Source organism: Bombus huntii, chromosome 4, assembly GCF_024542735.1.
Source record: "Bombus huntii isolate Logan2020A chromosome 4, iyBomHunt1.1, whole genome shotgun sequence".
Classification (NCBI taxonomy): Eukaryota; Metazoa; Arthropoda; class Insecta; order Hymenoptera; family Apidae; genus Bombus; species Bombus huntii.
Window position 1 is genome coordinate 10,880,270 of NC_066241.1, and position 15,763 is coordinate 10,896,032.

General features: G+C 31.9%; 4 protein-coding genes and 1 long non-coding RNA gene across 8 annotated transcripts; 3 read left to right on the top strand and 2 right to left on the bottom strand.

The window, feature by feature from the left end:
* The first annotated feature begins 818 nt into the window (after positions 1–818).
* Positions 819–2,572, top strand: LOC126865127 (uncharacterized). The gene is made up of 2 exons (XR_007689449.1): positions 819–1,622; positions 2,137–2,572. It is a non-coding gene; the product is annotated as an uncharacterized LOC126865127 (long non-coding RNA).
* Positions 2,450–4,074, bottom strand: LOC126865118 (iron-sulfur cluster assembly scaffold protein IscU). Its single transcript, XM_050617270.1, has 4 exons — positions 3,877–4,074; positions 3,111–3,335; positions 2,964–3,042; positions 2,450–2,727 (listed from the first exon to the last, which is right to left on the bottom strand). The coding sequence occupies exons 1-4, from the start codon at positions 4,045–4,047 to the stop codon at positions 2,621–2,623; spliced, it is 582 nt and encodes a 193-aa protein (XP_050473227.1). The 5' UTR covers positions 4,048–4,074; the 3' UTR covers positions 2,450–2,620.
* A 1,187-nt stretch (positions 4,075–5,261) lies between these two features.
* Positions 5,262–8,302, top strand: LOC126865104 (uncharacterized). Its single transcript, XM_050617248.1, has 2 exons — positions 5,262–6,749; positions 6,837–8,302. Exons 1-2 carry the CDS (start codon positions 5,939–5,941, stop codon positions 7,241–7,243), a joined length of 1,218 nt encoding a protein of 405 aa, XP_050473205.1. The 5' UTR covers positions 5,262–5,938; the 3' UTR covers positions 7,244–8,302.
* Positions 8,303–9,124: 822 nt separating this feature from the next.
* Positions 9,125–10,928, top strand: LOC126865123 (UPF0547 protein C16orf87-like). Of its 2 annotated transcripts, XR_007689443.1 has the most exons (4): positions 9,125–9,411; positions 9,794–9,982; positions 10,063–10,355; positions 10,667–10,928. XR_007689443.1 is itself a non-coding variant. In XM_050617274.1 (3 exons), the coding sequence occupies exons 1-3, from the start codon at positions 9,361–9,363 to the stop codon at positions 10,291–10,293; spliced, it is 471 nt and encodes a 156-aa protein (XP_050473231.1). In that variant the 5' UTR covers positions 9,125–9,360; the 3' UTR covers positions 10,294–10,928. The 2 variants fall into 2 exon arrangements, 1 of the variants encoding a protein (XP_050473231.1); XM_050617274.1 differs by having other exon boundaries at positions 10,063–10,928.
* Positions 10,566–15,761, bottom strand: LOC126865094 (monocarboxylate transporter 12). 3 transcript variants are annotated; one of them, XR_007689437.1, is made up of 7 exons: positions 15,627–15,761; positions 13,657–15,169; positions 13,111–13,254; positions 11,953–12,862; positions 11,446–11,666; positions 10,961–11,275; positions 10,566–10,689 (listed from the first exon to the last, which is right to left on the bottom strand). XR_007689437.1 is itself a non-coding variant. In XM_050617218.1 (6 exons), exons 2-6 carry the CDS (start codon positions 14,270–14,272, stop codon positions 11,100–11,102), a joined length of 2,067 nt encoding a protein of 688 aa, XP_050473175.1. In that variant the 5' UTR covers positions 14,273–15,169; positions 15,627–15,761; the 3' UTR covers positions 10,566–11,099. The 3 variants fall into 3 exon arrangements, 2 of the variants coding, with proteins under 2 accessions (XP_050473175.1, XP_050473176.1); XM_050617218.1 differs by having other exon boundaries at positions 10,566–11,275; XM_050617219.1 differs by having other exon boundaries at positions 10,566–11,275; positions 15,468–15,698.
* Positions 15,762–15,763: the final 2 nt, after the last annotated feature.

Here is a 15,763-nt window from a genome sequence, read left to right on the forward strand (position 1 = left end):
ATATGGTACAGTATATAATTTTTGTATATAAGATTATAATATATAAATAATTTTTACCAAAAAAATTAAAATGAAAGAAATACAGAATAAAAGTAACTGTTCGTTCATATATTTTACAAATAATTACAGAAAATCTTGCAAAATTCACTGTAGTAAGACCGCAAAATTTCTATGAAAAATTAGGAATTTGTTATTTTAACCACTTTGGTAGTTCTAGTATCGATAAATGTATTTTTTATCATGTTAGCGATAATATTTGAATTTTAAAAATAAAATTGATTACCAATAAATCTGCGAATATTACATATATAATTGCAGGTAAACTTAAATAATCTAAATTATAGTTTATCTATAACATTTAAAAATGCATGGAATAAATAATACTTTCAGCAAGTCTACGTAAACAGTTTTCACATAGTGACATTACTTAGTTACGTAGAAAAACAAGATTCTATCGTTTCAGTCATATCACAAACTGCTGGCATCGTGTGTTTGTCAGAGAAACCATTGTGCGTACATTTGATGATGACTATTCAAAGAATTAGAACGAAATATTTGTGATAGCGAGACCAACTTAATTTCCTCGTTGAGCATCTATTATGCTATGGCAAACGAAGATATTACAAGTAGAAAAATACCGAAAAATTTTATGTTAATCTTAAATTTATACATTCATGATTTATGTGAAACATGCTAGTATACTGATAATATGTTATCTGTTTGCTATTAATTAATCTATTCCTGTTTTTTAAAAATGATACATGTATATAGTTTATATATAAGGTATATATATATATATATATATATATATATATATATATATATATAATTAAATTAATTATTATTTTATAAGAATAATTATTTTGAATAAATTATCTCACTTACGTGTACTCTTTTTTTTTAATCAAACTGAATGCTCTACTTTTTTCAAGTACATAAAGCCAGGCACTTCATTTTTATCACACATTATATAGAGCGTATATCTGACAATATATGTTGGTACATATATCCATCATACGCATAACAGATTTGTACTAAATCTACAAAATTCTGATAAGCCCGTTCGAACAATTTCCAATATTCAAAAATACATACACGATGCTTCTCATTATATAATTATATTATATAATTACGCATTTTGTAGTACGTCTAAATAAGTATTCATAAGCGATCTTTGTTATCGATCTTTCTCAATGAGGTAGTTTGATTTATCGGTTCGAAAAATAGCGGGGAAACACATATTAGGCACGCATCTAACTATTATCGAATAAAATAGGAAGATAATATCTCGATCTCAAGATGTTAGGATCGTATGCAGCTATGAAAGAAAAGCCATAGACAATGTAAATTACGAATTAACGAGCTAATTGTTCTCCTTCGTGAATTAACTTGAAACGCACAATTGGCAGCAGTAACTACACATGACTCAGTCTATATTCGTTCTTATTAAGCATCAATTGGTGTTGTGATGGCAGTTATTATAAGAGGGATGCATACAAGTCACCGATCCGAGACTTAATTTCTCAAATTCATTTTAATCGTTTCGAATCGAACTCTTATTCTTGGAAATTGCTCGCCCGTGAGTCTATATAATTCCACTATGTGAACAAAGATATAAGAATGTGAGTAAATATTTGATTGTGTATCGCGACTATGAGGAAATTAAAATGCCTTCGTGCAACAATACTTCTCATTCTGCACTGATCACGTACAATATTTACGAGCGGAAATACATACATATTTCTATAGTATAGTGTATAAGAATATTAGAGGATACATACAACAAGGTGTATGAATCACGAGATACTGGAAATTTTAATAAATGAGTTTATGCACTAGAAAGATATGATTCTACTTGAGTGATATGCCGTGAAATATAGCTTTTGTATCAGGACTTTTTTATCATCAAGTGCGTATTTTTATTCTATCAAATATCCACAGCAGAAGTTGAATCTAAGATTGAAGCTGTTACAATGGGCTATATTGTGATCATTGAAGAAATAATATTTATCGATAAAATGTATCTGTCCCTTGTTCTCTCTCCTTCTCCTGTTCGCTTGATTACGTTATTACATCGCTGATGGCGTAATGGGTTCTTGTAAAAACAAGTACAAATAGGCATGTTTCTGTCAACAGCTTAAATTGCCACTGAAATACTTCATTAACGACGTGCATTCGTGTCAACAAAAATGTTTATCACAACGACATGCTGCTTTATTTGTTCGCATATTGTTCTAATAAACAGCAACAGCATTGTAAGAAAGTTTCCCATTGGATGTATCATTTCTTAACTTCTACAATTGAAGAGTAAGAATAATGGAAGATCATTTCAAAGTAATAATACGAAACTTGATGTAATTGGTACTTCATGAAATTATTTAACGAAATCAGAGGTAATGATAAATTAATGATAGTATTGATATATAAATAAATGTTCTAATAAAAAATGTTTAATTAAATATATTTATTTTCTTTTCTGAAAGAAGTAAAGATAGCATACATCTATAAGTGCTTCTACATATGATTTTAATTTATAACATTTTAATTTATGTAAATGTCACAATTAGTAGAACAGAGCAAAGCTGAACATACTGAATACTACATCTGGATATAGTCCACATTATAGTGCTTCACTTGTCTTATCACTATTCTCATTGATTTTCAATTTTTGCTTTTGTTTTATACTGTAATCTGACAAAGCAGCCTTAATTGCATCTTCTGCAAGCACTACAATATATAAAAGAATAATGTTAAATAATGTAATTATTTTTCTCAATATTAATTATACTGAATACTTCCAGAGTAGAGATAACTAGTTGTTAAATCTTCCATCTAAATGGATACTTTAAGTTTGTCTTACTTTACAAAACTATTGGATATTTATTTCTTTACGACAGTCTTCACAATTTTTCTACTCGTACTCTAATATTTAAATATTAAATTTATTAATAAATACCACTTACTTGAACAATGGAGCTTGACCGGTGGTAAACATAATTCTTTAGCAATGTCAGTATTTTTGAGGGCCAGTGCTTCATCGACCTATGATAGAAATCAATTAATTACCTTTGTTTTAAACGAATAGTTTTTGGAAACACAATAATACTTACAGTTTTTCCTTTGACCCATTCTGTAGCTAAGGAACTGGAAGCAATAGCAGAACCACAGCCAAAAGTTTTAAACTTAGCATCAATGATCTTTCCTTGTTCGTCAACCTTAATCTGAAGTTTCATTACATCTCCACAGGCTGGTGCTCCCACAACACCTGTACCAACCTTGGGGTCATTTTTATCCAAAGAACCTACGTTTCTTGGATTTTCATAATGATCTATCACCTGCAACATAATCAAAATATAAAATATAAAATATGATTATAATATGATTATAATATGTATACAATAAATAAAAATTAATATAAATATGTTATATAATACATGTATATAGTTTACTAATTATATATAGTTTACTATATACATGTATTATATATATGACGGTAATATGATATAAAGCTTTATCGTAATTAATGTTTCATTTGTTTCTTATGTTGTAAAATAATTGGTAAATTATTAATTATACTTATTATATTAACAAACGAATATATTAATTAATTTTGGAAGAGATGATTGTCATTTTGCCAATAAAGTATGAAGATAACCTAAATGCTGCAGAATACTATAAAATCGATATAATATGTAAATTGTTAGGTTTGTAAAAATGTATTTTTAAGATATAACTGCATCAATGTTATACATGAAGGTCAAACTTTCTGTCTATATATCTTAATAATAGATACAATATTGATTGCAAAATGTAATGCAATACGTCTGTCAAAACTGTCCAAGATCAATACCGCAAGTTAAACCAATAAATACCCACATTTGGATGATAAGATACAGATGGAACGCTTCGAAATGTTAATTTCGAGGCTTTATTGAGCCCCGAAGGCAACGATCGTAGTAGAGACATCGTGTTCAACAGAAGAAACTCATTGTTGTGCTTACACTTTACGCAACTCTTTATTGAAACAATCGATTTCAAGCCGCGCATGAGTATGCCTGAAGTGTTGGTAACTCTGCTTCAGCCTGGAAATATATAAGAACAAGAAAGGATTCCCTATTACTATTTCGTTGTACCAGCAAATCATATTCATTTAATTAGTCTCATACTTTAAAAATAATAATTTGCGTCATAATTGATTATATCTATGAAGATCACAGAAAATGTTGTTGATTTTCTGCTTTTGATGTTATTTCATGATTAAGAAGATATACTTTAATATAACAAACTTAAGAAGAGGATCAATCGATTCAGCTCAAAGATATATATAAACCTTTTAGCATCAAAAGACAAATCTACGAGCTTTTCCGCAAACAATTAATGGTATATCTCTAATATTTAGAATATGATAATCAATACTTTTAAGAAATCAATATTTTTAATGTAAATATTTTTTAAAGAAATTCAACAAGCATGTGATTGGTTTATAAGATATTGGATTTTAAAGTCGTTGTCATACAAAAAACCAAAAATATGATCTATCATGCCTTTCTCCTATGTTTTTGTATATGATAATATTTTTAATCGCCAATTAATTTACCAATTTTAAGTATTATAAGAATTGCTGCGATTTATTTACATGTGAAGTTAATATTAAATCCGATATCTACATATATATTTCAATATCTATCTAACTTACAATTTCAAGAATGACATATCAAATAAGAAATTACAAAATCTAAATAATATTAATACTTTAAGTATGTCGTATATATTTTAAATAAGTTGAAAGGATAGAATATTTACAAAAAATGATAACATAATTGCCTTTATAGCATAAAATAATAAAACTATCTTATCGTAACGCATTCACAATTGTTTTCAAATGATCCTATGGAAGAATTGAATCGTTTTGATGCATCCAGATTGCAGTATTAACGTCTACACTGGATGGACCCAAAAATGGACATCACCAAAACGATTAAAAAAAAAAAAGTATATCGATGTCCATGAAGTAGTACGAGGACCATTTTCTTCTCCAAGATTAATGAGCACACAACCATTTATCACGTTTTCGTCTTATCAACGACAAGAAAATTATTCCAATGTGCGTCGAGGTATTCCTGATACTTGGAAAGAGTATTTAATTGCTAAGGGATTTTGTAAGGGATTTTGTACGGAGGCGTACGTATTACAGAAAAATTTAATACCTTTCTGTACCAGATATTTCATCACTGACAGGCTATGGAACGATACACGTTTACCTTTTATACAAGGAATTCCTGATCCATGGAAAACTAGAACTCTTCACCGAAGCCAGTCCAGTAAATATCCTCGACTGCGATTTTCTCGCACCAAAAATATTTGTTCTACACGATTTGCGTGCGTGTACGATGGAGACGACGAGGCAGAAATAGAACGCGGTGTCCCGTGTCAATTTAATAAAGTTCATATTGATGATAAAAAAGATCCTCCTCAAGAAGGACACCAAGAATCAAATTATTCGCTAATTGAGAGAACATTCAATGACAATTTGCAGGGAGTCCGGAAAAAAGAAAACAGATACACTAGTCAGTTATCCTTTAAGAAAAACTCGGAATTATCGAATCGCAGGAAACCTACAGAAAAAGTGAAACGTGACCAACGTACTGAGATTGTTATAGAAAAAACTCGTCCTAAGTCTCAAGAAATTATTTCTAATAAAAATCTTAACAAGCATACTCATTCTAAATATACACATCACAAAAAGGATCAATTGAACGATAAAAAGCAATTTGCATCAAAGAATGATTTAGAAAATGGAATAATTACTAAAAAGGAAGGCCAAACTACTTCTAAAAATGCAGCCGATGGAATTGCACAAACTAGTATAATACTAAAAGATAAAATCGGTGAAGTACAAGAATCTTTTCCCAGAAAACACACAGAGGTAAATACCCAAATGTATCCTAATAATATTGCCTGTTGCAATTGTATACTACATAGTTATATCCTTTCAAGTATACATTGTTTTCGTAATTGTACGAGTCCATTGAAAGATGTGAGCTTGTCGAATAGCGTATTGTGTGAAGAGTGCGAAAATATTTATTGCAAACGGAAACCAGAGAAATTAATTTCTCCGAAAAAAAAGTTAGAATTTTGTACACCAGACCCAAAAAGGTACGCGAAACATAAACAACGAGTATATATGAAGCGAGAGAAAAATAATGAATGGACAAAGCAGAAGATGTACACTTGTATGCAGAAGGTGAGGAAACAATTTGGGGAACAAAACAGACTAGACCATTGCACAGAAACAAAGGACGCGATCTTCCCTAAGCAAGAACTAAAACTGATGTGTTATTACTGTAATAGCCCTGATCTGAAAATTGAGCAAATCTCTGCAAACACGTCTGGTCGAAACACGCGCTCGTGTATCTGTAAAAAAGCCTCGAACGAACAAAATAAGATCAGGGATTGCGTTACGAAACATTCAGTTACAAAAAGTCGAAGGAATTTTATTCCAGGTTCTAAGAAGCATAGTTACACGTGCATTGGAAACAAAAGGCACGTTTCTAAGTGTGACCTTGACTGGGCGTCACCATCGATGACTGCTAAATGGGGACATAATATGGCTAAAAAGAATGATTGTGAATTCTCGAAGAAAAATGGTTGCCATGATAAAATGTTAAAAGTAGAAACCGAAAGAACTAGAATCGACAAAGAAACGAAGAGGAGCGAAAGTACTCAGACGTTTGGCAATATCGTAACAGGTGAAAAATAGTCGAAATGAAAAAAAGCACCAAAAGACCTTGCTCACGGTGATCAGTTATTTATAAATAGTTATTAGTTATTTGTAGATAGAAAAGGGAAAGGATATAAAAAAGAAGCATCAGGAGATTGCTTTTGCAATGTTATAAATAAAAATAAAGAAATGGATAAACAGACTAATATTATGACTAATGAGTATGAAGAAATCGAAGATGCAGAATTTCAACATTCGGAATCCAATAAACTCGTGCGCTGTTCCATATCAGATAGTGGAGAGAATGCGGACGTATCCGATAATACAAGTGTCGACTTTAATGCCCAAGATAGATCGTCAGTAACTTCAATAACTTTCATAAAACGAATGAATAATATTACTTCAATAAAGAGCCAATATCGGCAAAGAAATCCGAAGAGAGTTTGTCACTTTCGTCGTACATCATCACGAGGAATCGCGTCAAATTTCGGGCAGAATTTAAAAATCGAAGGTAAATACTGAAGTAACTTTCCAATTGCTTCGCGCATTGTTGTTTCTTGTCCTACGACTGGTAAAAAAAGACGAGGATGTTGTAGGCCATGAAGGATTAATTAATACAATAGAATGGGAAAGACTGAGAAATGCGGAATATACTATGTAATATACAAAAATTTGGTTGCAGAAAATACGTAACACGTACAGTTGTTTACTTAAATCGTCCTAAACACTTATAGAAATCTTCTATTAAATAAGTGTTCGATTACTTTTGTGAGCTACTGCATTTAGTAATGAGTAAAGCACTCTTTTAAAAATCATCTCACGTATGTAATATGATAAAGCTGAGAATAGATAACAGAGAAAGATAATTACACAGTTCGTCGACAAGTTACACTATTGTTCTTGTAGTTAACGTGCAGACTCAGTAAAGAATTAGAATAAGATCCTTTATTAACACTGACATAAAATCAAGATAATTGGATGAATAATATGTAAAAAATTAACAAACTTAATTATGAAATTATTATGCTATAAAATCATATATATATATGTATCTAATAAGTGGTTAAAAAAAAATAATTTGAAGAAAATTGTGCGTGGAATAAATACGCGTAAGATGGAACATTCACCTTACTTGGGTACATACTTTGATATCACTCGATGAAGTAAAAAAGTCCTTAAAAAGTCAGGGTAGTATTAATATATGAAATAAGAGAATTATTTTAAGGAACATCTGTCTTTTATCCGATTATTTATCAACGCGGAAAGGCTAAAGAATTATATAAGAAAATACTGCACTAAGTAAAAACGATAACTCTTTGTTTAATACTGGTAGAAAGTTTGCAAAGGTAAAAAGTAAAAAGTAACAGGCTGGAAATAATAAAGTAATAAAACTAAGAGGAAAAGGATATTTTTACCAAAATTATTTAAAATACTTGTGTACTAAAATTATTGAAAAATAAGCAATTAATTTGATTAAAATGTATACCGTTCATTTTAAAAAATAATATTTAGAAGCGAAAAAAGATAAAATCTAGAAATATTAATTAGTAATATGTATATCTTTGTTATTGAACAAAATGTACATACCCCAACCTAACCAATTCAGATACCTGGTAAAAACAGATCTTTAAAAATTGAAGTGCTTTACAATGAAATTAAAATACCACGATCATCTTAAAAATACGTAACACATGAGATATGAAAAAGTTATCAATAAATCTTAACCATTAAAGTTCAACGTCTTAAGGCAACGAGTGTTTGATTAGAACTCGAAAAATTTAACAACTATTTCAAGAATGATAAAACGCATTTATATTAAACGAGCAAGAAAAGGAGCAATTAAGAATACCATAATCGAATACAATTTAAAAAGATAGGATTTTTAGGTTTATTTTATTAATATAGAATAGATATCAATTAGTTTATGTAAATACATAATGACAATAAACTTTGATCTGATACTAACAATTAACTACCTATATTATTAATAATGTAAGCCACCATGAAAGTTAAATAAATATTAAAAATAAATTTTATGAACATTGATAATATCAGAGATACGTAAATAATTTACATATCGTATATTTACGTATGTAAAACATACATATTACATATAGAAATTTTCGATGTGTACTTATTTAAGTATGTTCATATTTCGTACATTCATTCATTAAAATATGATTAAGTATAATAATATCTGCATCTGAGAAAACAATAACAAAATTGTAATGAAGAGAAAGAGTAGAAAGACTATGACAAGTATCGTGTTATCACAAAGCTTAAATACTTACTAAGCTGAAAATTGGAAATACATTTTCACAATGTGAAATAGCATGAATTCTGCGATTGGTCCATTCTCGTAATTGACTTTCACTGCCATCTATCAATTGAAGTACGAATCATTTTACATTGTGTTCCTTTTATACATTACGGCTGTCATTACTTATTAGCGTTATGTTAAATGTAAAAAAAAAATACTCAACGTTATAGTGAACTCTCTTAAAATGCATTCTCATCGATATAAAAGCTATTTTCGTGCTATGATGTCAATATTCAACGACATGGTTTAACGATATAGTTATCTAGTCATATTTTTTAATTGTAAATAACCTTATCCTTATTAAATATTTTTCCGTAATATGGCCAAGACTAAAACAATCAGTAAAGGCTGCCCAAAATGTGAACAGCAGGTAATTTTATATTATAATAATTATTTTATATTTATACCAAACAGTTATACACATATATATATTAATTTTATTTTGAATATTTTTGTAGCTTTATTTATTTATTACACTAAGACTTTTTAAATGAACTGGAAAAACTTCAGTAAAACGGAAATAAGATTATTTTGTCATAAATTTTTCTACTATCTACTATATAATTAATTATTTCATTGTATATTTTAATGTAAGCTTTGAATAATTAATTTTTTTATACGTGTATAAGAAAAAATATTAAATTTTAATTTTGAGTGCAAACAAATTTTATATATTTATTCAATTATATATGTATACAATTGATAACTTATTTATATCACTTTATATTAATTATATGTATTTGTTTATTAAGGTACCTGTAGCTTGCAAAGCTTGTCCATGTGGGCATTCATTCTTTAATGCAAGACGAAATTCAATAAAAAGTCCTCCTAGTCCTGATAATGGAGTAATGAAAACAAGACGAACCAATCGAATCAAGCGTGAGAAACCAAATTATTATGATGCTTTAGAATACGATAAACAATCAAAAAAGAGTGCAAAAGTAAGATATTCTTTAATATTCTATATATAAATATATATTTTGAAATGAATAATTTGTGTAAAAAAATTCAATCATTATAGATCAGAAAAGCAACAGATGCTGCTAGTGACATAGACTGTAGACAGCTAAACAAGAAGAAGAAACGAAAGGTAAAAGGTAAAGGGAAAAGTGGAAGTAGTAATGGAATAGGAGATGATGATGATGAAATGGAAGGAATCAATGGTCTATCACCAGAGAAACAGCTCACATGCTCTTTGATACTACAAGAATTAAATAATAAAATGAGAGTTGTAGCCTGGAAACCGACATAATTTTTTTCTATTGTATCATATTTTGTACTATAAGAAATACTAGTGTCCATTTTTAGTAGAAAGTAATCATTTTATATAGATGCTGGACTATATTTGAAATGCTATCTATTCATTGCATCAAGGAAAATTAAAATAGTATTACATAATGTTATGCATGAATTAATAGCATTAATTAGCATAAATTAATTTATGGTAATTTTGAGATTTATAAAGTTTTTTGAGCATTAATTTATACATTATCTTCGAAAGTAGACAAATTAAGACTACATAAGTGAAAAGAATACAATTTTTATTAAAGATCATTGTGTTTAATTACATCTGTTTGTATGAAAAATATGTATTTCCTACTAAGAGATTGTTTCTTTCATCGTAGGACCTGCCGCAATTCTTCATTTTCTACAAATAATCATAATGTAACATGTAAATATGAATAATGTACATAGTGTTTATGTGTAATATGTAAGACAAATTACAACTGGAAACCAGATTCTGTTTTTTAAAAGTAGTTCTTTACATTGTATATAAATCTAATATGTATAAGAACGTTTTTGTCCTATGTTATTTCTTTTTATTTTTAAACGTAAACGTGTAAATGAGAGTGTCGTTTACCAATAAAACAAAATGAGACATGTGCATTTATATAAAAACTTATAAAAATTACCCTTACCTGCCGCGAACGAGGTATTTTATGTAAACGTTTCGAATACACTGAACGAAGCAATACATCATAGTAGAATAATTGTAGCGACAAATGTTGTGATTTATTAGATTTCTAATACACATTCAATCACATTCGCAAAATATTTTTATTCTTTTGCAACCACCTCTCCTTGACAGTTACTGTTCTCATTATTAACAGTCATCTTCGATGATTCCGATACTTCGTTAAAAACCAGGAGTAAAGGTAGACCTCCCATGACCATGCACGTACCCATGCATAGAAAACATACGGAGTAACTCCCTGTTACATCGCGCAGGTAACCTGCAATATAACATGAAAACATTAACATAAATAACACTGATTATTTGTTTATTTAAGCAAGACAATACCTCTGCGACTACTACACAGAATCGAATACTTTTAAGTTCATTAATTGCAATTAATATTTATTTTAAACGCTGTACTGTATTAAAATTCAAATAATTTCATACCTGCTAAAGGCGGAATAGAAATAGCTCCAACGCTCTGGAACATCCTGACAAGACCATAAGTAGAGGATATTTTATCAGTTCCGTATTGGTCTGCGAGAAGGACGGGAACCAAGAGGAACCAACAGCCTAAGCATAGTCCATACATGCCTACAGAACATGCTAACACGTAGAAAGAATGGGCCATTGGAATTGCCAGTACAGCTACACCAGCACCCACGACACTGTTTAAGAAGAAAATTTTTATTAAATAGTAAAGTTCAATAATACAAAAATAAGGATTATATACAAAAATGATTTGCACACCTATATTTCCTATAGCATGTGCACATTAAATTAGGTTCAAGCGTATTAAATTTCACATAATTTAGTAATACTTCCATATGACTATAAAAATTCAATACTATGAAAATGAAACGTAGAATCTGATAAAAAAAAATATTTTATTGGAAAATAAGGATCTATGCAAATGCATTTTGTGGATGCAGTATAAAAATTTCTCGAACGTACCTTCCAATGTATCCTTTCCGCCGATCAAAAAGTTTCAAATCCGAAAGCCATCCAAGTCCTAATCTTCCGCATAAATCAAGCGCAGCGGAAATAGCGACCAGGTATCCAGCTTCCGATTTCGTATAACCAGCAGCGTGTACGTATGCCGGAAGATAGTACAGCATATACGGACTTCCGGTTGACATAAGACTAACGGACAAACACATCATCATGAATTGAGGATTTTTCAATAGAGACAGATCGATGTATTGCGCTATCCTTTGCATCACTGTCTTCTTTTCCTTTGGCAGTTGTGACTCGTTCTGAGGAACTGGATATACCGCCGTGACTGACGACTTCAGCGACTTTAACGACGACCTTGCCTTGTAAACGCACGTAGAATCGGTCGATAGATCTTCGACACTGTGCAATATACTCGAGCTACGTATCTTCGAGATCGGTTTCATCTGTAGACACTCGCCCACAACGTCTTTCTCCTCGTCACTGTCTGTCAGCTCGACCGCCACTACACCGTTCTGATGAAATAATTCGTTCAACAGATTATGTTTCGTAGTCGAATCATTGGCGAATATTAAATCTAACTTCTGTTGTTTTGCCGTCTCTAATTCCTTTGCTGTGCTCTCGACCTTTTCCGCCTTTTCCGGCATCTCTGTGTCTTCTGGCGCGTAATTGTTCTCCAGTGGCCGGTATAGGGTTGCGCTGACACACACGTGAAGCATACAACCACCAAGTAAAAGGATGGTACCGTGGAAACCAAAATTATCCACGAGAACCTTGATCAAAAGCGGAAACACGAAACTGCCAGCTGCTGTACCAGATACGCATATTCCATTTGCTAGTGCTCGATGCTTGTCGAAGTATTGTGAGACGAGAATGATACCTGGTGTTGTCGACAGACCGCTGCCAATGCCTAAAATTGTTATATTAATTGATATGACAATAAATATTGTCATTGTACAAATATTTAGATGTTTATAATTGGATTAATTGTATTGTCCAGTTGTTCGTTCGTATCATATTCTTGCTTTCTTTCTTTCAAGCATGCTATCCGCATTTTCTTACGTAACCCAATGACGAAACCTGATTATATACATATACATACATATATTGAGACGAACGCACGGCGAAGAAATTTGATAAAATCGATTACCCACGAACCTGTCAGAACTCCAAATGTAAAAAAGAGATGTATCAACTTTGTTGCAAAGTAACTTATCGTTAATCCTAAAGCACAGAACAATCCACCGATGAAAACGACAGCCCGACAACTATACTTCTGGCACAGCATGCTCGTCACTGGAGCTGTATTTGGATTATTCACATATTAATATTTAGGATAATAGCACAATCTCTTCACATTGTCATAGTCGCACATGTACTTCAAAAGTGTCACAACTCAAAATAATTCAATCCTGTGTTAGATGAGCATCAAAATCGTCAAAGAACGATCTCAAGAAAGTTAAGAATGGAAAATTACAAAAATAATATTTGATCATCTATCTATCTATCATTCTAGTGTTTATTCTTTACTTTAACATTATGTGTTTAGTAAATAATTTTTTATAAGTTTCCAAATAGTTTCTCGTTTTCCCTGAATAATTTGTTTAGAGTTGTGTCACATTTTTAGTATTATTATTTTATTAAAATATTGATTAGACTTCTAAAAAACCTACTTTTCACTAAAACATCTTGGCAAATACTTACCAAGCGCGAGACAAAGACAAGACAAGATAGCGGGTATCCAAGAAGCGACCGAAGCTGTGGAATCCTTGAACGTTTCCATCACCTCAACGTACAGCACCCCATAAGATTTCATCAGTCCAGTCACCCAGAACTGAACGAAAAATGCTCCGCAAACGATCACCCAGCCATAACCACCATCTAATGGAACATACTTGATATTTCTCGATTTTTTCGTTTCGCACTTAGGTTTTTTCTTCTTGGTACTAGAAGTTATGCTCGATCGAAGTTCATGAGACTTGGCAATCAATGGCCTGGCCGTGAGACTCGATATGGTCAGGAGATTATCGTTATCCTCGTCCTCGATAGTCTCTGGACTCTGAAGATGCGGTGGCACGATCGGTGTTGAAGTTGCTGTTGCCTGGACGGCCAACGAGGCTGGCCTTTTTGGCGAGGGTACACCTGTGCTCAAATCGAAGACGGGCGCCGAATGTATCGACAAAAGGGAGCCCAGTTGATTTTGTTGATTCATATTCTCGTCGATGACAGTGGTGCCGACCATCTCCTGCGACGCTGTCGCACAGGCGACAGCGTCACGCTCAACCGAATCCTGCAGGCTCCATTCTCGTGGTAATGACATATTTCCGTGGATTCGTTCACGCGAGGGGGACCGTAATACATTGGAGTTACGTTGCTTTTCCTCTCCTTCGTTTGCTTCTGCTGGCAAACAGTCTTCTTTTCACCTGCTTCACCTCTTCCGATTCTCTTTTATCTCTGATAAAAAAACGGAATCTTCGTTTTTCTAACACTCTATATTTCTATTTATGTACTTGTCTCTATGTCTTGGGGTCGTTTTCTATATCTTCCTCTATCTATCTTATTAGATGTCAACTTCTGTTCTATCTACTTTCCTCTATTCTTCTTTTTCTATTGTTTAAACTCTCCAAATGTAATCTTCCTGGTCTTTCGACATGCACCTTATCAAAATCGGTCCACCCCGATTTGACTTTGTTGTTACCTATCTACCGTTGACTTCCTTCTCACCATTTACACGTTCTCCAAGGTTCTCCTGACTCTGTCTAAGGGTGCTTGGTAAATAACCGAAGTGAAAAGGGTGCGCACGCAGAGGAGGTCGCCACCGAGTGGAAACTTACGAGATCAATATGCAGCCACAACTGACGCACTGGCATCTCGCGGTGTAGTCACCACCACGTGGCTTGGAAACAATGCAGGGGCCTATCGGTTTATTGTCCTGCCGGTCGACCCACTTTTCCATCCGCCTTGGCCTCCACTAGCTTGTATGACCATTTCCACCCTGTAGTCCCTACGCCTGGACGATCTTCGATCGGCCTGCATCGCGTGTCCCTTCCCGTTTTGCAGCTTCAATTATTTCAACATCTTTAGAAACGATGGAGGTCATCGGAATTAATCGGTGGAGAGACACTGATTCCAGGGAGATAGTACGAGTTGTTACGAACATTGGGAAGTTCTTTTAAACTCTCCTGGCAATGCTTCTTCTTCTTGTTATGCTATGAATCTATGGAAGAAACAACTTTGAATTAGAATTAAATTATTCTTAGTTGTTTATATTTTGTATGTTTATAGGATGTTCTTAATTGTTTTGATAATAAGCAATTTGGCTAAAAGAATATGAACTAACGTTGGTTACGAAACATGCCAAGTAAGAAAGACAATAAACTGTTGTATAGTTACGCAATATTAGTTAAAAATTATTTAAAATATCTTTAGGCTGTTCTTTAAAATATTCTTTAAAATATTAAAAATATTTAGGATATATAAAAAGAAATACTATCTGCCCAGAAACTTTTGCACACCACTGTATGATAAGAATTGATCGATTTTTCCCACTATTTATCATTTCTCGTTTACGAAAATAGAACTCAGGTCAACTTAGATAAATGAATTCAATCAGCAGAAGTTGAGTTAGTCTCACTAACTAAAATTTCATTTTGATAAGTGAAATTCTACTGTACTTTAGTTGTATTGGGAGATTAAATGCACGTTTGGTCGAGATCTAAATAATCCTGAGAATAAGGAAGAAATAAGGAGTTTGAAACGAGCAGGGAAGTGTAGATTATTGCAACGGTCAGAAAGAAATTGTAAGGTTGCC